General features: G+C 39.9%; 1 protein-coding gene across 3 annotated transcripts in view; it reads right to left on the bottom strand.

Moving 5' to 3' along the window:
- Window positions 1–26,930, bottom strand: part of CTNNA2 (catenin alpha 2) — a gene marked incomplete at its 5' end in the record, with an annotated part of 1,047,388 nt that overhangs the window by 796,605 nt on the left and 223,853 nt on the right. For all 3 annotated transcript variants that reach the window (XM_082851289.1, XM_082851290.1, XM_082851291.1), the window contains 2 exons: window positions 10,035–10,301; window positions 14,926–15,045. In XM_082851289.1, the coding sequence (XP_082707415.1) occupies window positions 10,035–10,301; window positions 14,926–15,045 (387 nt within the window). The remainder of the gene's footprint in view (window positions 1–10,034; window positions 10,302–14,925; window positions 15,046–26,930) is intronic.

The following is a 26,930-nucleotide window of genomic DNA, read 5'->3' as shown; positions in this document are numbered from 1 at the left end:
GTGGGGGAGGGATGGACTGGGAGGTTGGGGTTAGCAGACACAAACTATTGCATATAGAATGGAGAAACAATAAGGTCCTACTGTAGAGCACAGGGAACTATATACTATATCCTATGATAAACCATAATAGAAAAGAATATAAAAAGAACATATATATATACACATATATATATCTGAATGACTTTGCTGTACAGCAGAAATTAACACAACACTATTAAACAACTATACATCAATAAAAAATACTAATAATTTTTTTTTTTTTTAAAGATTGCTTGGGCTTCCCTGGTGGCACAGTTGTTGGGAGTCCGCCTGCCGATGCAAGCGACATGGGTTCGTGCCCCGGTCCGGGAAGATCTCACATGCTACGGAGCGGCTGGGCCCATGAGCCATGGTCGCTGAGCCTGCGCGTCCGGAGCCTGTGCTCCGCAACGGGAGAGGCCACAACAGTGAGAGGCCCGCGTAACACAAAAAAAAAAAAAAAAGATTGCTTATGCTTTGGTCAAACCTTCTTTGGAGGCTGTTGTGCATGATGGTGTAGATATGGCCGCAGAAGAGTGAATGGTATTACTGTATCTATAACTACTGTCAAGTGACATTAACAACTTTTCAATCAGGTACTGATCCCTAAGACTTTTCTAGGAAACAGCTTTAACACTAACTTTGGGTAGAAGATGTCTGGCTGACATTTCTGTTAAGAGAGGTAGGAGAAAAAGGTAATAACTAGCCTACCATGGATTAGGCACCTATGAATGTTCATCCCATAAAATTACTATCACAATCTTGAGGAGTCAACATTATTACCCCATTTTATAGATTCAGAAGCAGAGGCATAGAAGGAAGAGTTCTGTGGTTGGATTCAGACACGAGCTTGTTTTGTTTGCCCCACACCATGATGTCGTATTGTCCACCAGCATGACTAGCGTAACCAGGAGGATGAACACGGGACTCATGCCCTCAGTTACATCAGCTGCCTGCAATTTTTTCTGCCACACGTGCATCCATGGGTAACCATTTCCCTACCGCCTTAGCTCAATGAATGTGTGTAATAAGAACAAAACAGGGTATCAGAGAACATTTGGAGAAATGAACAATGGGACTCAATAGGTTGTAGTAAAGTTTCCCGAACATGCTGCTGGAGAAGTTCGGGAAGTATGTTAAGGAATTTGTTTGATGAGAAATCCAAATGAGTGTTTTAGGAAGAGCTGTGTGTGTGTGAGTGTGTAGTTCACCACAGAATCAAACTAAATCTTAAAAATGAGTACCAAGTACATTCTCATTACTGTACCATAGGAAACACACAAGAAGGGGAAGGTATAATTCTGGAGGGCTAAGTACAGACAAGCACTCTAACACAAGAAATCATAAAAAAATAAGACCAAGGAGGTGAGCATTTTAAAGAAATCACATGTTTCACCACTAAACAGTTCACTAGATAAAAGCACTTGTTTCGTTCCCAAATTTTATAGTATGGCTAATAAATAAATGATAATCAAAATCATATTTGCCATCACATATTTAGACAGTTTAGAATATGATAATCAATTATGTCAATATTCACTGTTAGATTTAGTACTAATTATTTGAAATAAAGGTGAACTCAGATCCACAGAATCAGTCAATATTCTTAAAGGAGAAAAATATTATCTTGGGGAAAATATAGGTTCTTACATTTTCCCTTGTGAAAAGAAATAGAACTTGATTGGAAATATAATACTTTTGATTAAAGACATCAGGGAGGCAAATAAATGAGTATTTGAACCACAATTTTCAAGAAGGATATTTCAAATATCATTCTGCTATTTTGCGCAATGACGTTTTGTAGCTCCATGTTTGCTAATTGAAATGTAGAAGAGAAATTAAATTGTCTTGGGATATTTCCTTGGTGTAATTATAATAAGACATGACAGAAAAGTAAATGATGCTATCAGGAAATACTCCTAGGCTTATAACACCTTATAAAGCTAAAGTTTCTGGGAAGCAAGAAGACATGGGAGGCATCAATGTTCCAGAATAAGATTTCTCAGCAATAAATGATGATACTGGATAAATGGGTCCCTGCTTCCTGGCTCAGGAAGAATACCTTGTCCCAGATGTTGGCTGACTGTCTCACACTCAGCCAGTAGAACCCCTCAAAACTCCACCCTGCCTTGAGCATCTCTTGCTATAAACTCATTTGCATCTGTATCCATCTTTACCACCTTCCCCGGGCTACAAACTTTTCCAAAAGGGATTAATGCAACATCCACTGTATAACATTAGTTTACAAAAGCTGTCATAAGCAGACTAACAGTTCTCTGAAGGCAGGCTACACCCTCTCCATATTTACATCCCCTGAGTTTGGCCGCATAGCATGTATTTAGGTTGTGCTATGTTTACAGTTCGACAGAAACCCACTGGAGTATGGTTTAATGTTCTATTTGGCCACCAGATGTCAGTGTGTGATAAAGAATGCTAAAACACCACCAAATGTTTCTAGCTAGGAAGGATTAAAAGTACATTTTGGTGAGTTTAATTTGCCAGGGTAAAAAAGGGCAGATCGATTCAGAGAAGATATGAGAATTGCTGGACCCTACTAACCCTGTTATTACTATTACGTCCTACCACATGGGAAAATGTCTCCACTTTTTTAAAGTGTGTGTAAAAGTTTGTTGTTTTTTAAAAGTAAAATAAACATTAGTAAGCACACACTAATTGGAGCTTGATTAAACATAAATAGCTTAAACTAAATTAGAAAAATTCTAGATATTGTAGAATTTGGAATAAAATGTTCAAAATATATATCTATAAATTACCAGGCATTTCATAATTATATTGGGAGGAATGTAAGTTAAGTAAATTAAGAGCCAGAAAAAAGAAATCAATGCAAGAAAGTTATATTACATAAAAAAAAAATATCCCACAAAAGATTGAAAATTCTCAAGACTTCACAACTGGACCTGTAAAAATGTTTGGTTTTTTACATAATTAAAGCTTACTATACAAAGCATTAACTTTTTCAATAAATGAAAATAAGAAGTACAGTCCTCAAGGCCTGTTGATTCTACTCCTTCAATGTGGTTCAGATCCATCCACTTCTTCCCATTCCTGTTCTCACAATGTCCTCAGACATTCATAACCTCTCGCCCTAATCACTCTCGCTGCACTGCAGCCTTGCCCTTTTCCAATCCATTCTCCACTCTGCAGCCAAAGAGGTATTTAAAAACACAAATCTGACCATGCATACCTTCCCCTGCTTAGATCACCAGCAACTCCCTAATGCCTTCAGGTTGAAGCCCAGCCCCTTTCAAGGCCTACAAGCCTCTAGAAGCTTCCTCCAGCTCACCGACTTAGCCAGATTTCTCCCTGGGCTCCAGAACCAAATAGCTTACGTTTCCTCTACCCACCACACCTCTGCATGCAAGGATGTTCTTTCTGTCTGAGAAACAGTCTCATTCACACTCATCATGTTAATTCCTACTCATGCACCACGTCCTCCAGGAATTCTTCTCTGATTTCACCCTCCCTCATCTCACCCCTGCCACACACACACAGAAGGTTAGATGCATACTATGTATACAGGTGCATGCCACAGCATTTAAGCACTGCAGTAACTATACCTGTTCAGTAAGCATTTCTCCTTTACACCTTTATGAATGATCTTAGCTCTCCTGTGCCTAAAACCTTATTCCAAGGCTTAGAGATGCTATCTCGGTAACTTAAGGTCACACATCCTTTGTTACTTACAGGGCTTTAAGTAGTAGCCAGACATTTGAATCCAAGTTCTGGGCTCTTCCCAATGTCCTAGGCTACTTCTAAAAGCCAATTAAGTGGGAACCACTTCGTAGGAATATAGCAGAGAGCATTATTAAGGAGTACTAATACATGTATTAAAGAATAACAGACATAGTAACTGTACAGATATTAAGCCTTCAGAAACATTGGCATGAACTCAGACAGGCAGAAGATTGCTGAGCTTGCCTGTTCCATCTTTTTAGCACCTGAATTAGAAATCTGAAATTGCTTTTCAAAAGTTAAATGGTCCTGCTTACTGGCTTTTATTTGTATGCATTTGTTCCTCCACTTTGCTAATTGCTTTAGAACATGAGCTACATCTTGCATTTTCCTTACCAGTGTGTTTACAGTATTTTGATGGGGCCCTCTCCGCTCCTCTCTCCACCCTCACTCTAATGTAAACAAATACATAGAAAACTTATGATCTTCTTAAGCCAATATGGGGGTTACCAGATGTCTGCAGATGTTTACAGAACATCAGAGAAGGAGATGAGGCCTGGGGTGAGCCTCTCTGATAAATAACTATGTTGATTTCCACAGCCAAAGGGAGGGTTAGAACTGGGAAAGGACTGAATAACAGGCTCTGTGAAATGTACTTCTCCAAGGAGACCTTCCTCTTTGCCTGATGCTGTAGAGACCATGAATCAATAAAACCCTTTAAGAATCCCTGAGCCAGCCAGAATTCTGGTTCATGGCTCCTTAAGGGACTAGCGCTTCCCCAGGAGCATCTATCTGGGCCTGGTAACAAGAGTAAGAAATAATTATTTCCTCTTCAAAAATATGAAGAGTGATATTTGGAGAAGGGGGTCAACAGAAAAACTCTACTTCAGATTCCTTCAGCATAGATCTCTGAGGTCATGTATTTGGGCCTGTGACCTAAGTGATCTACATAGCCCTCCAGCTCTCCACTGGAGCTATATGTCAACCCGGGATCCCAAACCCTAGTTCAGGGTTGTTATTACTCTCAGGTACCCAGAAACCTCTTTTCATGTCCCAGCAATGAGCTGGGGTCCTTCTGTGAAGTGATTGCTGTCACCTGGACTCCTGTTCCTTCACCTCTTTCTTTGGACTAAATCTCCTAGAATGTGAGTGCACCCCCTGAGGACAGCACACAGTTGGAATAACCCTATAGGGAGTAAACACTGGAGCACGAAGTTGCTTCCCGGGGTGTGACAATTCTCTCCCACTGCAGTTAGGCTCAATCCCTTAACATTGTCAGATTACGGATCCTTGCTGCCCTTATCCACCTGTGATACAGATGTCTCATCATTCCTCATACTCACACTCCAACATTTCCACCCACTGAACGCCAGATCAGTGAGAGAATTAGCACTGGATCAAGAAATGAAAATATATTTTAAAAGAAGGAGAAAAAAGGAAGAAAACCTAAAAGGTAGAGGGGAGGTATGAAAAATTAGGCAGAAATAAACATGGCAATTTACACAGGGTTGGTATGTCATGGTGACATTTCAGCTCAATGTGGTTGAGACCAGGCTGTCCTACTTCTCAAGCACAGATATTTAAATCTTGCAAGTGAGAAGTAATACAGTGAAAGAGAAAGTATAGTTAATACTATTCAATGCCCCCCTCTTTCCAAAGGTGAAGCAGTCAAGAACTAGAAAATAAGAGCACAAAGATTTCATGAGTGAACGTTCCCTAGAGATCCTCAGACATAGTATCACAGAGGAAGGGCAGGAGTAGAGGGTGGATGACAAGGCTGAAAGAGGTAAGAGCTAGTCAGAGGCCAAGTAGATTCGAATCTACTTCTTAACTCTGTAAGGAAAACAAAGAGTGAATAATGAGAAGATGGTAAGTACGGTAGTCTAACATTTTATTTCATTTTCTTTTTAGGTTGTAGAATACAAATACATTTTTTCTATAGGCTGAGGGAACCAAACAAGTGGAGTAAGAGAAATTAAATGTAAAAGCAAAAGAGAATTATTAGTCAAGCCAATTCCCAGGGAAATGGGAAAAGAAAGAAGCAAAACCACAAGTAGAATGCTTAAGATTAGAGGACTTCGAGATTAAGGTTAGAGGAACTGTCTGATTTAAAAGAAAATAATAACTGTAAAAGCAAAATAGCTATCAATTATGAAGACTGGACCATGAGTGGTGTCAATTTCCATTTTTCTAAAGTATCTTCATCTACAAAAGAAAGCTTCAAAAAACAAGGCACGGCATCCTCTCTTTTCTTTAAAATAATAACGAGATTCTTTAGGAATAACTTTTCATCTTCCTTTCTCCCACTCACTCTTGGAAGTTTTCTAGCAGTCAAAATTGACATGATAACATGATTTACTTCTGAGCAGTCACCACATTTTTCTTAATTCTTTTCAGTATCCCTTAGTAGATAGCTTCACTAGATAAAATTACCTATCTCAAGTTGCCACATTTTAAACAGAGGTTGATTTTTCCGTTGATTAGCAATCATTTTACTTTTTGCTGTTATATCATTAGAGACTCTCTTGACAGTTTCAAGTTGTTAAAATACTGGGTTTTTTCTTTCAGTCTTTTACTTTATAAATCACTACATCAACTCTTCATGTAGGTAGGATAATAATGCCAGAAAATAGGTCACCGAGCATTGAGCCATAATTATAACTATATAGTTATACAACTATAACTAGGTAGAAATCAATCCTATAATTTTAGACAAATGAATGCAAAAATACTAATTTTTGCCTTGTTCTTAATCAACTGAGAAACTCGAAGCCACTTCTGCATCCTACCTCCCAGAAAAACTGGGTTTAACACAATGATGACTATTATTATGAAATGGTCTGGACTTCAAATTCAACATTAGGGGATGACTGAAAATATATTTTGTATTTGTACGGTTCTTTTCACTTCAGAATCTCAAAATTGCTTGACTTTTTCAAAGCCCTATTACATTGGCAAGCCACCAAACCAAGCACCGGTAAGGGATATTACCAGAAAAGTAAATCACAGGAAGTGTCAGTGAGTTTCCCACCCAATGTAATATCAATTTGTTTAATATCTGAGAATAGCATTTAGGATTTAAGACAAATGCCTGTGAATTCTAAATCAACTTCAAGTCAATACACCTGGGAAATAAAAAATACCGAGGTATTCATTATGCAAATATAGAACAGAAATGTATAATTCTGTTACAAAGAGAAATGGAACATTATTTTAGTGAGAGATTTTCAAATATCATTAAGGACTGTCCAGGTTTGCTGGTGTCAGAAATGATAAAAAATCTACAACTGTTTAATTACATTATATCTTTAAATAATAATATTTTACTAGCATTACTACTTTTGAGAAAGTACTGAAATCAATTTCATTTACTAAATAACTGTTTTTAGAGAACCACACCAAATGGGATTACTATCTATGAATTGCTAATTAAGACAGCTCCACATGTTGATTTCTGTCAACATCTGAGAAATACAACTTTAAACATTAGATAATGTTGCATGCAATTTACATAGCTTGAGAACTAATATACATTTAATAATACAATATTACTTGGTTAATATACTAAGCTAATATAATATACAATTAGTTAACATATAAGATACTGAGTTAATGTAAGTAATAAACATCACTTAGTTAATATTTATAATGACACATAGCAACAGATAAAGTTAATAAAATATAATTAGTGACTTAGTTAATATGCCACTTTTTTTATAAAAAAAAATCTTTGACTATTGCCTTCATATGTTAACCTCCCAAAGCCTATTTGTCCATAATGAGAAGATACCAACCTATTAGAACAGTTGGAAAGTACTCCAACATACTTTACTAGTAGACTTTTCCCACATGGCCTAAGTTTTATTTTCTGAATCCAAAGCCATAATAACCCAAATGATGCCTCAATTGTTATATTCACTGCAGGTAAAAGCTCCTTTTAATGAAAATGGTTGAGATACAAGGAAAATGGTTGAGATACAAAGAGAATGGGAAGCTGCAGTCACCACGCTCTCGGGCAAAAGGTGGCAGCAGGTGAAGAGTCTGGACATTCCTTCAAGAGAGTCCTCTGTATGCTGCATATCTACTCTATTACCAGGTTCTCACTTAGGCTTTATTGTTTACTTTTTGATTATAAAATAAACTATGATTATAAAAGTGTAATTGTGTCAAAATCTAAATATTCTTTAATTTTAAAAAGCACCATTTCAGAGCTTCCCTGGTGGTGCAGTGGTTGAGAGTCCGCCTGCCGATGCAGGGGACACGGATTCGTGCCCCAGTCTGGGAAGATCCCACATGCCACGGAGCGGCTAGGCCCGTGAGCCATGGCCACTGAGCCTGCGTGTCCAGAGCCTGTGCTCCGCGACGGGAGAGGCCACAACGGTGAGAGGCCCGTGTACCGCAAAAAAACAAAAAACAAAGCATCATTTCATAAAATAATTTTGTAGTTAATGTTATAATTTTCTATTCTGTTTAACTGATGAGACAATTTTATTCTAATGCACTCAGTAAAAATTAAGTGGCATTGTAATGTGTTAATATCTGAGTGCATGACCTGCTCATTTTTGTTTTCTTAAATTATGGGCTCATTCATTCTTAACCCAGAAAAAATAAAAGGAAAAAATAAATAAATAAATAAATAAATAAAATAAAATAAAATAAAAGGAAAAATATATATATCATCACTCTGTCAAGTTCCAAGAAAACCCTCCTAGAATTTTTATACAGATTGTCTGAATATTATAAAAACTGATAGGGTCAATAGTTTTTCCTACTTGGAATCATGACATCATTTACCAAAAAGTACAACTTACCCCTCAGTAAAGTAATATAATTTTCTATCTTAGATCCTCTACATTTGTATCAGGATTATTTCTAACATAATAAAGAAATAAAATTAAGTAGTGAAATAAAGCCAACAAATTATTTTTATTGTTTATTTTGTGAACAGGATCTCTTTTCTATTATTCTACTTTTTTTTTTTACATTATGGAAATCTAGTAACTTCTATATCTTTATTTTAAAATCAATAACCTCACTGAAGTATCTTATTAGTTCCAACGAATTTTCTGTTGTCTCCTAAAACTTTGTGAATACACTACATGTTAAGGCCTAATTTCTGTGGTAAATACTTGAAATTTATTGTATTTAATCCTTATTTTAGAAACTTTGGAAATAATATATATATGGTCTGAGTTCAATATATGTATTTTTTTGACTAACTGAAAAAATAAAAGAAAGAAGAGAGATGCCTGTGAAAACTGGAAAGAATTATCTGTGTATAAAGTGTTATAATTATCCTTCCTTTATATCATCCATCTCCATACCTTTAACAATCGTTTGCTCCTGGTTCTGTTTTCTAGCAGGCAGCCAGTCATCTCCTGCCAAAAATTCATGTCAACATATCCAAAAGCAAACTCATCATCTTTCTCCACAGCTGTTAAGTAGCCAATTCTTCTCCTATGAATTCCTGTTACATTGTATTTTATCACTTAAAGGGTTTCAGTACATTTCTGCATCCTTCATCTCCTCTAAGGGAAAATATAACTCTTAAAAGCAGATACTAATTATTTATAAATGTTTTTAGCTCACAACACATGTAGGCTCTCACTGAACATGGGATGAACTCAACTGAATTCCACCTTCTCACAGGTGGGCTGTATCCTGGCCCAGGGGCAGTGAGAGCTGTCATCCCGGGCTGTTGATGACATGCATCCTTCCCATTCATTCGGTTGCCATGACTATGGCACAGTGAGCCATCCTTCTACTGCTTCCCTCATTGGGACACACCCCTAGAAATAGTAGGTTCAGAATGTGGGTCATTCACGGGACTAGCAGAGGTGCCACCCAGAGGGGCTGATGCGAGGAAGACCAGGATCCCGGATGGGATGAGAGGGCAGTGGAGTCTGCTCACCACTGATTGAAAATGAAGAAATTGAGAGCAGTTCTTCACCCAAACACAACATCGAGGCAATCCACATCTACACTGCCTATGACATTTGCCTCTTTAATAATAAAGATCATCCTGCAAATGATAAACTGTCCCTAAAATAGCCTGTGGTGGAGGAAAGTTACAGTGTTCAAGGTTTCTACCTGCATGGGATCAGGTCCTCTTTAACATGTTGTTAGTTCCCTTAAAGACCAGTAAACTAGGTTCTACCAAGATGTCGGATTCCTAGTAACAGTCATACATCAGGTAGTTTAACTTACTATCAAAAGCCTCAAGAGAGGTAAATCAATGTATATTATCTTGGTGGCCCTTCATCCCAAAACATTTTTTTCAGTGAAAACACACGCCCTTCTGGGTATATCACCCAGATGCTTACGTCAAATTCGTTCAGAGCCGCAGCCAGCTCCCCGATGCCCGTGTGGCCTTTGGCTTCGTCGGTGGGCGAGGTAGCTTGAGCAGCATTGGAGATGCCGGCAATGGCCTCCTGCACTTGTTTGAACACGTAATCTCGGTTGGCTCTGGTGGCGGCAACATCTGGGTGGCGGAGAAAGGCTTGGGAGGCTGTGTACAGCATTGTGGCGTTCTTCTTTAGAGCCCCTCGGGCGGCTGCCATCTCATCCCGACAATGAGGGTCCTTCAGCTCCTGTGTGTGCAAAACACAAACCCGTCACTTCCATGAAGCTTGCCATGGAAGTGTCTGTAATAGAGCTTAAAGTCACAGACATCTAGGACCACTGAATTTTAGAAACCATCTCTCTCTTCTCTCTAGTTGCCAAGACTTTGCACATACTGTTCTTTCTATGTGAGCCATCTGAGCATCCCTCTTCCACCCTATCCTTTCCCCTGATGGGGCCCATCCTCTGAGAACCTACTCTCCATACAACTCTCTAAGCTACATCCCCTTCTATCTGCTCCCACAAGACCCTCTTCCCTCCTATCATTAATACTCATCAATGCTTTATTGTATTTACTTATTTAAGTATATGTCTTTCTCCTAAACTGTATGTCTAATGAGAGCAGAGAGCCCTAGCTATCTTGCTCACTGGTTCTTTAGGCAACAGCACAGTATCTGGCCCATGAAATGCATTCAATAAATATTGCTGTAAGAATGTCAAAACTGAGCCACCAACAAGGTAAGTGGCTTGAATGGATCAGAGTTAGTTATCAGCAGATGGAAAACCCAAACTTCAGTTTTCTGATACTGTGCCTGACTCCACATTCAATTACAATCGCAAACATGGGAAATCGACCTCCTCTGATTTTGCTTAGTGCATCACTGTCGCTTCATTATCATTTTCAGCACAGGGTTCGTTTTTTTTAAAACTACTTTTGATGGCGGATCACTCATTTGAGTTTAGGGAATAATAAAAAAAATAGATCAAAGATGATTTGCTTTCTTAGTTTGGGATGGCAAAATAGTACCACTGGAGAGTCTCTTTATTTTCAGCTTTAAAGGGTATTGTTAAGAAAAGGTTCACAGCATTTTTGGAAATGTTAAAGGCAGTACTGTTCTCTGAGGACCATGTAGGACTGCCAGCTGAGTACCTCTAGGAGAAAATTTCTCTAGCTTCAAAATCTATCATTAGAGGGTATTTGAACCACTGGGGTTCTATTCCTATTTGTTCACTTGGTACCTGATAGATGGATGACCTGGAAACAGTGAATTACATCTCTTCCATGGGTCAAAATAATTCTGAGACAAGCACATTATATTTGATATCTAAGATTGTCAAGACAAACTGACATTAAGTAGTAAATAACTAACTGAGCCATCTATCCCCCTTTGCTTAAGCACTAACAGATCTATGCCAGCCAACACAATTTCTAAATTGGGATGACTTATTTTTAGCCCTAAAGATCAACACAGATAAATGGGGAACCAACATGTGAGGGTATCCTCTACACTGGTCAATAATCCAGGTGGTGCAGGTAGAAGTTTCCTCCCAACTAGTCATGAAGGGTCTTATTAACCTCCAGAACACCTGGGCCAGAAACCTTGGACTCCATTCTGGGATATATCTATACTAAAAAAAAAAAATCTAAATATGAAAGTGAGAAATAGGGGGTGGGAAATTCTTTCCATAAAGATATTTTTAGAAACATTTTTAATCACATGAATAAAACCTGTAAACAATGTAAATGCTGATTTATGAAGAATTGGTTAAGTAGACTATTGAAGTTTTCATTTGATGGACTCTTTATGTGGATATTAAAAGAAGTTTCTATAAAAATAATAAAATGGGTAATATTTATAAGATAAATAAAGAAGAACATTTTACACCTATTTGTATGCATGGTATGATTGTAAATATGTTACAATATGAAGATAAACAACTGAAAAGTAATATACCAAAATATTAGCACAACACTTCTGTGGCTGGTAGAGTGTTATACAATTTTTTTTCTTCTTTTAATTCTACTTTTTTTCCTACATTTTCTTGAAAGAGTGTGAAATAGCAATTAGTTAAAACAAGGTTTATGAGATAAAAATAAATTATATTTATGGGCATTCTCAGATAAATATCTCATATATTACTGTGGATTTTAATACCAGCTACATGCTGATGACTTGTTTCCATCTCCAACCCACATCTCTCTCCTTTTGACATTTCTACATGGATTTTACAAGCATCTCAAAATCAATGCATCTAAGTATGAAATCTTGATCTCGAACCCTCACTGGTCCCTTTCCAGTCTTCACCCATCTCAGTAAATTCCTCACCATCTATCCATTTGCTCAAACAGAACCTCCGATGTGAACTGGTTGCTGTCACTCCCTAAACTCCCACAGCCAATTGCACAGCAGGTCCTGAGCGTTCTATTTTCAAAATGAACGTGGACTCCCTATGCTTTTCTCCACCGGTACTGCTGCCAAGCTATTTGAGACCACCACTGAGGCAGAAAAGACACAGCCGGGCCCCAGGACAGCCTCCTCATGTACAGGCATGAGTCAGAAGGCAAAGCTACCTCCTTGTTTTGCCCTTACTGAGGCCATGATGCATGGAGGAATGGCATCTAAAACAACTTTGTAGCATCTGAGCAAGAAACTCTGACCATGAAAAACCATGGAGCATGTGCAATAAAAATGCACAGGTTGCTGATGACCCTATAGGACCTTCCACGTGTGGCACTCAACTAGCAAGGGACAATTTAAGGGAAAACAACTCCTAGAGTGCATGTAGGGTGGCTTCAGGAGACAAACGCACAGGACCAGAAGCTGATGCAACCTGGTGTAAATCCAGGCCACACCTCAACCCTCTGCTCAAAGAATATTCCCCCCAATCAAAAAGACCCCCACCCATTCAAAGTGCTAAAAATAAGACAAAAAGGGGATCAATAACCCTGGGTGGCACCCCTCACTCTAGAGGATGCCCACACGCTTCTCTGAGTGTGTAACTTTTGCTTCTGTCCTGAATAAACTGTGTCTTTGTTCTCTTTGCGCCTCAGACTCAGTGTGTGTATTTATTTTTTCCTCTGTGTTTTGTGTTCCTCACCAAATTCTTTTGACGAATTGAACGAGAGCCTGAACTTTTGATAAAGATTTTCCAGAATCACCAGCATCGCTCACCTAGATGACTTCAGCCCCCTCCCAACTACAACTAGTCTCTCCTCTTCCATGCTACCCCCATCTTTGCAACGTACCTAGAATAACATTAAACTGTAAATCTGAGACTTTGATACCAAACTCTGAACTATTCAACTACTACCCATTCACTTACAATAAAATCCAAACACTCTACAAGACTCTGAGTGTCCTGGCACCCACCCTTCTCCCCAGCCTCCTCGTTGGTCACTGAAATCAAGATTCAATGCATTTTTTTTTCAGTTGTTTAAACAAGCTAAGTGGCTTTTGGGCCTCAAACCTGTGCTTCAGAGTAACTTCGCTCCTAACCACATTACATTGTGGGCTACCACACAAGATTCCACTTGAACAAAGGATTCTGCTGATAACAAAATACTTAAAAATAATCACCTGAACTAAAATCATGACTGTGTGCCCACCACAAAGGACACTGGAAGCTCTTTAGGGGAAGGGACTAGATCTTGGTCAATTTGTAATACGGGTGTCACTTCAGTCTGGCACAGATGAACACGCAACAAATGTTCACTAGAATTCTCCTGTTGGTCACAGAGAACCTTAGAAAAAGTCACTAGGAAGTGCCCAAAATGTTGAAGAATCCTGAGAATAGTCAAGAAGATGGATGAATAGGATTTTAACTAACCTCTCCACATTTAAAGATTTTTTTTTCTAAGAAGAAAGAAAAGGACACACTCTTTGCAAACTAAATTCTGATGGTACCTACTGAACAAATAGAACTGGCTAAATGGAGGGTGTCATCCTGAGACAAAAGGGAGGCAAAGAAAACCCCAGGTCAACCACCTTCATCAAAGTGACTCGCTACCTGTGCTCTCCCTCCCCTGTCCATTCCCTTCTCTCTCTCTCTTTCTCTCTCTCTGCCTTTTCTCTATTTTTCTTCGTGTTTACTTAATCTCTTTGATAAAAGTTTCACTGTACATACTACACACTTGGGGTGTGTATATGCACGGTGCTGTCCACAGGGCTGGGAGATAAAAAGTGAGGGCTAAGACAGTGCCCAGGGAGTGGCCACACCACAGTTTGATATTCTTTATATTTCAATCGGGAGCTTTTCCAAGTGTGAACAAAAGGTTAGAGTGTGGTCAGACATAGAGAACAGGCTTGTGGTTGTGAAGGGGGAGGTTGGTGGGGGAGTGATGGAGTTTAGGGTTAGCAGATGCAAACAATTACACATGAAGTGCATAACAACAGGGTTTTGCTGTATAGCACAGGGAACTATGTTCAATATCCTGAGATAAACCATGATGGAAGAAAATATTTAAAAATGTATATATCAATATATGTATAACTGAATCACTTTGCTGTATAGCCAAAATTAACACAACATTGTAAATCAACTATACTTCCATAAAAAAATAAATATAAAGGTCAAAAAAAAAGAAAGGTTAGAGTGTGGTAGGGCTGGCGTGGTGGTTCCCACCAGTGAAGCAGGTGGCCTGTGACCTACTGTAAGCACGCAGGGGCCCGAGAGTACCCAGGGAGTACCAGCGCGGTACGGTAGGGCCAGAACGGGCCCGAGTAGGAAGATGCCTTTGTGATCACAGGTTCCTAAGGCATCTGATGATCTGATAGCCGGCAGGTGCAGCTGATCCACTGTCCGGGCCTACAAAACTACAAGGTTACTTAAACTCACTCACTTTCTCCCCTAGATTTCCAAAATCTTTCCCACCTGTTGTCGTCTTGCAGCTACATAGTTAAGTTTCACCATCTCTTTTCCAAATTCTTTAAAGCGATTTGCAAGGTCTTGCTCATTTGTAGCATTTTTGACAGCTTCTAAGGCATCCTCCACCTGAAATGATAAAAAAAAAAATCCAATATATTTATAACTGGATAGTTAGTATTGCAATATTATTAAACATGCTAGAAATGCTAGTTTGTTAAAAAGACAACATTTATTCATTAACATTTAAATAAAATAATGGGGAAAAGTACCCCAAGAAGCATTTATAATCAGAAAAAATTATTTGTTCAACATTTATATATTTTGTATATAAAAGATAATAATTGCTGAACTCCTAAAGCATATAAAATACTACATTGAGATGAGGGGAAGATGGCGGAAGAGTAAAATGCGGAGATCACCTTCCTTCCCACAGATACACCAGAAATACATCTACACATGGAACAACTCTTACAGAACACCTGCTGAACGCAGGCAGAAGACCTCAGACCTCCCAAAAGGCAAGAAACTCCCCACGTACCTGGGTAGGGCAAAAGAAAAAAGAATAAACAGAGACAAAAGGATAGGGATGGGACCTGCACCAGTGGGAGGGAGCTGTGAAGGAGGAAAGGTTTCCAAACACTAGGAAGCCACTTTGCAGGCGGAGACTGCGGGTGGCGGAGGGGGAAAGCTTCGGAGCTGCCCGCAGAGAGCACAGCAACAGGGGTGCGGAGGGCAAAGCGGAGAGATTCCCGCACAGAGGATGGTGCCGACCGGCACTCACCAGTCCTAGAGGCTTGTCTGCTCACCGCCGGGGCGGGCGGGGCTGGGAGCTGAGGCTCGGGCTTCGGTCGGAGCGCAGGGAGAGGACTGGGGTTGGAGGCGTGAACGCAGCCTGCAGGGGGTTAGTGCACCACGGCTAGCTGGGAGGGAGTCCGGGGAAAAGTCTGGAGCTGCCGAAGAGGCAAGAGACATTTTCTTGCCTCTTTGTTTCCTGGTGCGCGAGGAGAGGGGATTAAGAGTGCTGTTTAAAGGAGCTCCAGAGACGGGCGTGAGCCGCGGCTAAAAGCACAGACCCCAGAGACGGGCATGAGACGCTAAGGCTGCTGCTGCCGCCACCAAGAAGCCTGTGTAGGAGCACAGGTCACTATCCACACCCCGCCTCCGGGGAGCCTGTGCAGCCCGCCACTGCCAGGGTCCCGGGATCCAGGGACAACTTTCCCGGGAGAACGCGCGGTGCGCCTCAGGTTGGTGCAACGTCACGTCAGCCTCTGCCGCCGCAGGCTCGCCCCGCACTCCGTGCCCCTCCCTCCCCCCAGGCTGAGTGAGCCAGAGCCCCCAAAGCAGCTGCTCCTTTAACCCCGTCCTGTCTGAGCGAAAAACAGACGCCCTCCGGCAACCTACACGCAGAGGCAGGGCCAAATCCAAAGCTGAACCCCTGGAGCTGTGAGAACAAAGAAGAGAAAGGGAAATCTCTCCCAGCAGCCTCAGGAGCAGTGGATTAAAGCTCCACAATCAACTTGATGTACCTGCATCTGTGGAATACCTGAATAGATAGCGAATCATCCCAAATTGAGGAGGTGGACTTTGAGAGCAAGATTTATTATTTTTTCCAATTTTCCTCTTTTTGTGAGGGTGTATGTTTCGGTGTGAGATTTTGTCTATATAGCTTTGCTTCCACCATGTGTCCTAGGGTTCTATCCGTCCGTGTTTTTTGTTTTTTTTTAAATTTTTTTTCTTAATAATTATTTTTTTTATTTTAATAACTTTATTATATTTTATCTTACTTTATTTTATTTTACTTTATCTTCTTTCTTTCTTTTTTCCTTCCTTCCCTCCTTCCTTCCTTCCTTCCTCCCTCCCTCCCTACCTCCCTCTCTCCTTTCTTTCTTTCTTTCCACCTTTCTTTTCTTTTGTTCTTTCATTCTTTCTACTTCTACTAATTCTTTCTTTCTACTTTTTCTCACTTTTATTCTGAGCCATGTGGATGAAAGGCTTTTGTTGCTGCAGCCAGGAGTCAGTGCTGTGCCTCTGAGGTGGGAGAGACAACTTCAGGACACTGGTCCACAAAAGACCTTCAAGCTACACATAATATCAAATGGCGAAAATCTCCCATAGATCTCCATCTCAACACCAGCACCCAGCTTCACTCAACGACCAGCAAGCTACAGTGCAGGACACCCTATGCCAAACAACTAGCAAGACAGGAACACAACCCCACCCATTAGCAGAGAGGCTGCCTAAAATCATAATAAGTTCACAGACACCCTATAAGACACCACAAGACATGGACCTGCCCACCGGAAAAACAAGATCCAGCCTCATCCACCAGAACACAGGCACTAGTCCCCTCCACCAGGAAGCCTACACAACCCACTGAACCAACCATAGCCACTGGGGACAGACACAAAAAACAACGGGAACTACGAACCTGCAGTCTGCAAAAAGGAGACCCCAAACACAGTAAGATAAGCAAAATAAGAAGACAGAAAAACAGCAGATGAAGGAGCAAGATAAAAACCCACCAGACCTAACAAAATGAAGAGGAAATAGGCAGTCTACCTGAAAAAGAATTCAGAATAATGATAGTGAAGGTGATCCAAAATCTTGGAGATAGAAGAGACAAAATGCAAGAAACATTTAACAAGAACCTAGAAGAACTAAAGATGAAACAAACAATGATGAACAGCACAATAAATGAAATTAAAAATACTCTAGATGGGATCAATAGCAGAATAACTGAGGCAGAAGAACGGATAAGTGACCTGGAAGATAAAATAGTGGAAATAACTACTGCAGAGCAGAATAAAGAAAAAAGAATGAAAAGAACTGAGGACAGTCTCAGAGACCTCTGGGACAACATTAAATGCAGCAACATTCGAATTATAGGGGTTTCAGAAGAAGAAGAGAAAAAGAAAGGGATTGAGAAAATATTTGAAGACATTATAGTTGACAACTTCCCTAATATGGGAAAAGAAATAGTTAATCAAGTCTAGGAAGCACAGAGAGTCCCATACAGGATAAATCCAAGGAGAAATATGCCAACACACATATTAATCAAACTGTCAAAAATTAAATACAGGCTTCCCTGGTGGCGCAGTGGCTGGGAGTCCGCCTGCCAATGCAGGGGACGCGGGTTTGTGCCCCGATCCAGGAGGATCCCGCATGCCGCGGAGTGGCTGGGTCTGTGAGACATGGCCACTGGGCCTGCGTGTCCGGAGCCTGTGCTTCACGGCGGAAGGGGCCACAACAGTGAGAAACCTGCACACCGCAAAACAAACAAACAAACAAACAAAAAACAATTAAATACAAAGAAAACATATTAAAAGCAGCAAGGGAAAAACAACAAATAACACACAAAGGAATCCCCATAAGGTTAACAGCTGATCTTTCAGCAGAAACTCTGCAAACCAGAAGGGACTGGGAGGACATATTTAAAGTGATGAAGGAGAAAAACCTGCAACCAAGATTACTCTACCCAGCAAGGATCTCATTCAGATTTGATGGAGAAATTAAAACCTTTACAGACAAGCAAAAACTGAGAGAGTTCAGCACCACCAAACCAGCTTTACAACAAACGCTAAAGGAACTTCTCTAGGCAAGAAACACAAGAGAAGGAAAAGACCTACAATAATGAACCCAAAACAATTAAGAAAATGGGAATAGGAACATACATATCGATAATTACCTTAAATGTAAATGGACTAAACGCTCCCACCAAAAGACACAGATTGGCTGAATGGGTACAAAAACAAGACCCATATATATGCTGTCTACAAGAGACCCACTTCAGACCTAGAGACACATACAGACTAAAAGTAAGGGGATGGAAAAAGCTATTCCATGCAAACGGAAACCAAAAGAAAGCTGGAGTAGCAATTCTCATATCAGACAAAATAGACTTTAAAATAAAGACTATTAGAAGAGACAAAGAAGGACACTACATAATGATCAAGGGATCGATCCAAGAAGAAGATATAACAATTGTAAATATTTATGCACCCAACATAGGAGCACCTCAATACATAAGGCAAATACTAACAGCTATTAAAGGGGAAATTGACAGTAACACAATAATAGTAGGGGACTTTAACACCCCACTTTCACCAATGGACAGATCATCCAAAATGAAAATAAATAAGGAAACACAAGCTTTAAATGATACACTAAACAAGATGGACTTAATTGATATTTATAGGACATTCCATCCAAAAACAACAGAATACACTTTTTTCTCAAGTGCTCATGGAACATTCTCCAGGATAGATCATATTTTGGGTCACAAATCTAGCCTTGGTAAACTTAAGAAAATTGAAATTGTGTCAAATATCTTTTCCGACCACAACGCTATGAGACTAGATATCAATTACAGGAAAAGATCTGTAAAAAATACAAACACATGGAGGCTAAACAATACACTACTTAATAACGAAGTGATCACTGAAGAAATCAAAGAGGAAATAAAAAAAAATACCTAGAAACAAATGACAATGGAGGCACAAGGACTCAAAACCTATGGGATGCAGCAAAAGCAGTTCTAAGATGGAAGTTTATAGTAATACAATCCTACCTTAAGAAACAGGAAACATCTCGAATAAACAACCTAAACTTGCACCTAAAGCAATTAGAGAAGGAAGAACAAAAACACCCCAAAGTTAGCAGAAGGAAAGGAATCATAAAAATCAGATCAGAAATAAATGAAAAATAAATGAAGGAAACGATAGCAAAGATCAATAAAACTAAAAGCTGGTTCTTTGAGAAGATAAACAAAATTGATAAACCATTAGCCAGACTCATCAAGAAAGAAAGGGAGAAGACTCAAATCAATAGAATTAGAAATGAAAAAGGAGAAGTAACAACTGACACTGCAGAAATACAAAAGATCATGAGAGATTACTATAAGCAACTCTATGCCAATAAAATGGACAACCTGGAAGAAATTGACAAATACTTAGAAATGCACAACCTGCCAAGACTGAATCAGGAAGAAATAGAAAATATGAACAGACCAATCACAAGAACTGAAATTGAAACTGTGATTAAAAATCTTCCAACAAACAAAAGCCAAGGACCAGATGGCTTTACAGGCGAATTCTATCAAACTTTTAGAGAAGGGCTAACACCTCTCCTTCGCAAACTCTCCAAAATATAGCAGAGGGAGGAACACTCCCAAACTCATTCTATGAGGCCACCATGACCTTGATACCAAATCCAGACAAGGATGTCACCAAGAAAGAAAACTACAGGCCAATATCACTGATGAACATAGATTCAAAAATCCTCAACAAAATACTAGCAAACAGAATCCAACAGCACATTAAAAGGATCATACACCATGATCAAGTGGGGTTTATTCCAGGAATGCAAGGATTCTTCAATATATGCAAAGCAATCAACGTGATACACCAAATTAACAAATTGAAGGAGAAAAACCGTATGATCATCTCAAAAGATGCAGAGAAAGCTTTCAACAAAATTCAACACCTATTTATGATCAAAAACCTGCAGAAAGTAGGTATAGAGGGAACTTTCCTCAACATAATAAAGGCCATATATGACAAATCCACAGCCTACATCGTCCTCAATGGTGAAAAACTGAAAGCATTTCCACTAAGATCAGGAACAAGACAAGGTTGCCCACTCTCACCATAGTTATTCAACATAGTTTTGGAAGTTTCAGCCACAGCAATCAGAGAAGAAAAGGAAGTAAAAGGAATCCAAATAGGAAAAGAAGAAGTAAAGCTGTCACTGTTTGCAGATGACATGACACTATACATAGAGAATCCTAAAGATGCTACCAGAAAACTACTAGAGCTAATCAATGAATGTGGTAAAGTAGCAGGATACAAAATGAATGCTCAGAAATCTCTTGGATTCCTATACACTAATGATGAAAAATCTGAAACTGAAATCAAGAAAACACTTCCATTTACCACTGCAACAAAAAGAATAAAATATCTATGAATAAACCTACCTAAGGAGACAAAAGACCTGTATGCAGAAAATTATAAGACACTGATGAAAGAAATTAAAGATGATACAAATAGATGGAGAGATATACCATGTTCTTGGATTGGAAGAATCAATATTGTGAAAATGACTCTACTACCCAAAGCAATCTACAGATTCCATGCAATCCCTATCAAACTACCACTGGCATTTTTCACAGAACTAGAACAAAAAATTTCACAATTTGTATGGAAACACAAAAGACCCTGAATAGCCAAAGCAATCTTGAGAAGAAAAAAACGGAGTTGGAGGAATCAGGCTCCCTGACTTCAGACTATACTACGAAGCTACAGTAATCAAGACAGTATTGTACTGGCACAAAAACAGAAAGATAGATCAATGGAACAGGATAGAAAGCCCAGAGATAAACCCACGCACATATGGTCACCTTATCTTTGATAAAGGAGGCAGGAATGTACAGTGGAGAAAGGACAGCCTCTTCAATAAGGGGTGCTGGGAAAACTGGACAGGTACATGTAAAAGTATGAGATTAGGTCACTCCCTAACACCATACACAAAAATAAGCTCAAAATGGATTAAAGACCTAAATGTAAGGCCAGAAACTATCAAACTCTTAGAGGAAAACATAGGCAGAACACTCTATGACATAAATCACAGCAAGATCCTTTAGGACCCACCTCCTAGAGAAATGGAAATAAAAACAAAAATAAACAAATGGGACCTAATGAAACTTCAAAGCTTTTGCACAGCAAAGAAAACCATAAACAAGCACAAAAGACAATCCTCAGAATGGGAGAAAATATTTGCAAATGAAGCAACTGACAAAGGATTAATCTCCAAAATTTATAAGCAGCTCATGCAGCTCAATAACAAAAAAACAAAAAACCCAATCCAAAAATGGGCAGAAGACCTAACTAGACATTTCTCCAAAGAAGATATACAGACTGCCAACAAACACATGAAAGAATGCTCAACATCATTAATCATTAGAGAAATGCAAATCAAAACTACAATGAGATATCATGTCACACCAGTCAGAATGGCCATCATCAAAAAATCTAGAAACAATAAATACTGGAGAGGGTGTGGAGAAAAGGGAACACTCTTGCACTGCTGGTGGGAATGTGAATTGGTACAGCCACTATGGAGAACAGTATGGAGGTTCCTTAAATAACTAGATATAGAACTACCATATGACCCAGCAATCCCACTACTGGGCATATACCCTGAGAAAACCATAATTCAAAAAGAGTCATGTACCAAAATCTTCATTGCAGCTCTATTTACAATAGCCCGGAGATGGAAACAACCTAAGTTTCCATCATTGGATGAATGGATAAAGAAGGTGTGGCACATATATACTATGGAATATTACTCAGCCATAAAAAGAAACGAAATTGAGCTATTTGTAATGAGGTGGATAGACCTAGAATCTGTCATATAGAGTGAAATAAGTCAGAAAGAGAAAGACAAATATCGTATGCTAACACATATATATGGAATTTAAGGGAAAAAAAAATGTCATGAAGAACCTAGGGGTAAGACAGGAATAAAGACACAGACCTACTAGAGAATGGACTTGAGGATATGGGGAGGGAGAAGGGTCAGCTGGAACAAAGTGAGAGAGTGGCATGGACATATATACACTACCAAACATAAGGTAGATAGCTAGTGGGAAGCAGGTGCATAGCACAGGGAGATCAGCTCGGTGCTTTGTGACTGCCTGGAGGGGTGGGATAGGGAGTGTGGGAGGGAGGGAGACGCAAGAGGGAAGAGATTTGGGAACATATGTATGTGTAAAACTGATTCACTTTGTTATAAAGCAGAAACTAACACACCATTGTAAAGCAATTATACTCCAATAAAGATGTAAAAAATAAAATACTACATTGATTGTATTTTGAGTTGTGGTTTTGATAAGGGATATGGACTTTTAATTTCAAGTAGAAAAATAAAGGAAAATATACTTAAGAAATATGGAATTGAAAAACAAACTTTAGAAATCTTCAGAGGAGGAAATATTTTGCAAACAAAAACTGGAGGAACTCCTGGGCTGCAAAAAGTTTGAGATAGCTTAAATCTGCAACCAATCTTCTCAGCATCACCTCTAAATCTGGGACTAAAGCGATTGTAATTTTAAGCTGAGTTTACGCCTTGCCGTCCAATAGAAGAGAAAATATTGAGCCTCGCAAAGTAAATGAATTTGAAGCTTTGTTGCCATGAAAGGTGGCATCAACTAGGGTGAACAGAATAACGATCAGTGGAAATAGCCAGGAACATAATCGTGAGTGAATAAGGCACAAGACAGAACTATGTTTGCAAAATCAAAAGTTCTTAGTTTTGAAGGGAATCTGGTAGAGAGGCCTCAACTAGTACAGGCTTCTGAGAGTGGCAGTAGAAAAAGAGAAATGGTAGCTCTGAAAGAGTAATGAGAAATACACAGAGAATGTATGGGTCTACTGCAGAATTCCAATTGGCTCTTGTAGTTTAGACCAAATCAAAGGACAATATACAGACAGTTCATTGTTTGACAATGCAGGTAATCCAAATGACCACTAAAATGGCTAGAAAAAGTCATAGATTAACATAGTACTATAGAGATACAACTTTGTTTAACTTGACACAATCACAAAGGTGGCTAATCCAACTTCCTCACCAAGTTCCACTGAGTGCAGGAAGAGAATAGTGTCTATAAACCAGTGATAATGGATCTCATGAAATCTTTTCCTCCACAGATATGACAGTACCATTAAATTTACTAAATAGGCTAACATTTCATTAAGGAAAGAGTTGCAGCAAGCAAGGAAGTTATTTAGAATGATGGTGATGGGCGGTTCAATCTAGACTCCAGATAAAATTAGGTTTCCATTCTCATCTTTTATGGAAGATAGAAGATCTTTCTTTTGTACCTATTTGCATTGTTCCTGAATGACTGTGAAGAGGAAAGGCTACATCTTGCTCTTGGAATGTCTGCAGGTGACAGGGACCTGGGAAGAGTGGAAGGACACAGATGGCAGGCTGTGTGATGGTTCTGAGAAGACGACTGGTGCTCATGGGGGAGGTGTTATAAGGGGAGGTTTGGGGGACTCTGTGTGCTGGATTGGGAAGTCACTTCCAACAAGCTGATAAAGGGGGCCCTTAGAGGCAGCTGCCACGTCCTTCCTTGTAATAAATGCCCTCTTGACCTTGGACCCTACAGACAATTATTCTCCTCCCATGGCCGGCCTGGGCTGACGAACACCAACATGAGAACCCTCAGCTCTGGCAGGTCTTCCTGTCCTTAATACTAGAGCCTGAGTTCTGGGGATGGGGATAGCTGACAAGTGTGAACTTCTAGACAGGATATTAAAATTTCCTCCCTATTTGGTGGATTTAGATATTATTTTCAGAGCTTATCCCTTAAAACTCTTAAAATCTTGAGTCTTCTCAGAGTTTGTCTGAAATAGCCCTAACCCCCATTTCCAAAGCAAGCCTACTTGTCACTATTATTTAGTCGACAGCTCTGTCAAATTGTTTGAGACAGACTCTTTAAGTCAATCTCCGGGACTTCCCTGGTGGTCCAGTGGTTAAGACTCTGTGCTCCCAGTGCAGCGGGCACAGGTTTGATCCCTGGTTGGGGAACTAAGATCCTTCATGCTGCACAGCGTGGCCAAAAACAATAAATTAATTACATTAAATCAAATCAGTCTCCAATTTTCCTGACTGAAACTGCACTTACTTATTTTGATGTAAAAAAAGTAGTCTGAGAATTCATACTTCTTAAGTATGAATACTTACTAAGCACCTCCTAGGAGCTAGGCAGACATACAGGGATGGGGACAGCGGGAACAGAGGAGTCTGTTTCCCCTCCTGGACCATGTGATCCTGTTCTCCTGTCCACAGTCACTGCTCATACCAGTGCTATAAATCATTGTTACGATCATTTCCATTTGGACAGACTGACCTCATTCCGGGGTCCTTCAGTTGATATCCAGTTGATTGGATTTTAAGTGACACTGATGAAACTAATAAGTCCTACAAAGCTCTCTTGTTAGGATCTGGATTTAAATTTAAAAGATGTTATCTTGGAAATAGGAGTTGGCCAAGTAAATGAATGAATGAAGACAAGATTCTATATTTGACTACTTTACTTGTTGAGCCATATACTCTGGTTTGACCATGGATATCTCAGTAACATCATACTTTATCTTTCTGCCTCCTAAAGATAAGCTGGCCTTCTTGATTAAATTTTCTGTTTCCTTGTTCAAAAGTGAAGACAATGATTTCATCAGAAAGCAAGAATGATTAAATGCTAGCATCACTTATTCATAAACTGCCATGCTTTATAAAGTACAATAATACATCTTGATACATTTCCAAAGTTACCTTCAGCTTGTGCAAGAAAAATGACAATAGACAATGTCCCTGACTACTTATGATGTAGCAGACATTGGTCCAAATGTTTTACATATACCTAATTTAGTCCCCCAGACAGCTCTTCGAAGCTGATAGTTTTCTTGTTTCTTCTTTACAGAGGAAAGACTGCAGCCAGAGGGGTGACAGCCAGCCTGAGAGGTCTCACATCAAGAGAGTGCAGGAACCTGGTGTGAACCCAGATAATTTGCTCCAGAGCTCATACTTTTAACTCCTGGGCTGTGCTGCCTCAGTTTCCTAAAAAGGATGGTTTTGTAAAGCTGCTGGAGTCCAGTTTGGATTGTACTGATGAGCTGATAATGAAGATTCATTAAGAGTCCTGCCCCATCTGGTAAGTGTCCATTCCACCTCTTAATTTCTCTAAAATCAACCCCTTCCCAGGACACACTGCCACTGCCTTCACTCAGCTTTCCTTTCATTCACTGGCCTGGATCATTTTAATCATCTCTCATCTCTCAATCTGTCTCTTTGGTTGGGCTCACCCCTCTTCTAATTCCTTCTCCATATTGCTACCAAAATTATTTGGCTAAATCACGAAGCTGATTCTAATGCTTAGGACTACTCAGCACTCCCCCATAATCCATACAGAGTCTAAACAAATGGGTAGAGTCCAAACTAATTCTCATGATAACGGAGACACTCCACACCCTGTATCTCTCTAACTCTGTGACTGCCCCTCCCAACCTCACCCTCTCTGCTCCAACAACAGAATCAATCAACCATATTACTGTGAATGCCCCAAGTCCCGCCCTCACTCTCATGCCTTTGTTCTTTCCTCTGCCTGTGAAGCTCTCAGTAGGTGAAATCTTTTGTCCCACCCAGATCCATCTCCCTTCTTATGGCAAGAGCATCCCAGTTGGGAGCAGTGAATCACTCTCTCCCTAGGCTGGTTATCAGGCTGGTTATAAAATCTAAATTTCATACTTTCTGCCTGCTCTGTGAACACGTAGCTCGGCCCTTTATGTCTTTTTTTTTTTTTTTTTAATATTGGCTATATTTCCTGTGTTGTACAATATATTCTTTTTTTTTTTTGAAGATGTTGGGGGTAGGAGTTTATTAATTAATTTATTTATTTTTGCTGTGTTGGGTCTTCGCTTCTGTGCGAGGGCTTTCTCTAGTTGTGGCAAGCGGGGGCCACTCTTCATCGCGGTGCGTGGGCCTCTCACTATCGCCGCCTCTTGTTGCGGAGCAAGGCTCCAGACGCACAGGCTCAGTAGTTGTGGCTCACGGGCCTAGTTGCTCCGCAGCATGTGGGATCTTCCCAGACCAGGGCTCGAACCCGTGTCCCCTGCATTAGCAGGCAGATGCTCAACCACTGCACCACCAGGGAAGCCCTACATCTTATTCCTATGTTAAGCTTTGTAGGGAGAGAGTGTTTGACAGGCAACAAAGGAGGAAGGGGTTTTGTTTCCTTGTCCTGGAGTGCTCCCTGGACAGGCTCGGCAGCAGGGGTAGCTCCTCCAACACCAGCTGGCCCCCATGGGTGATTCTGTAGTGCAATGCCTCTAGTGAGACATGTCTCCACGCACAGTTTTCCTTGACACCCTAAAGGGCAGATTTCTAGCAAGTTCCGTTGGCTTGTGTGGCATTTCAGTGGCCTCTCTGTCATCCAGTGACCTAGGAACATCTGG

The sequence above is a fragment of the Leucopleurus acutus genome (genome assembly GCF_964270905.1).
Source record: "Leucopleurus acutus genome assembly, chromosome: 12".
In the NCBI taxonomy this organism is placed as follows: domain Eukaryota; kingdom Metazoa; phylum Chordata; class Mammalia; order Artiodactyla; family Delphinidae; genus Leucopleurus; species Leucopleurus acutus.
The sequence above is the reverse complement of the archived record's forward strand: the minus strand, read 5'-3'. Positions and strand labels throughout refer to the sequence as shown.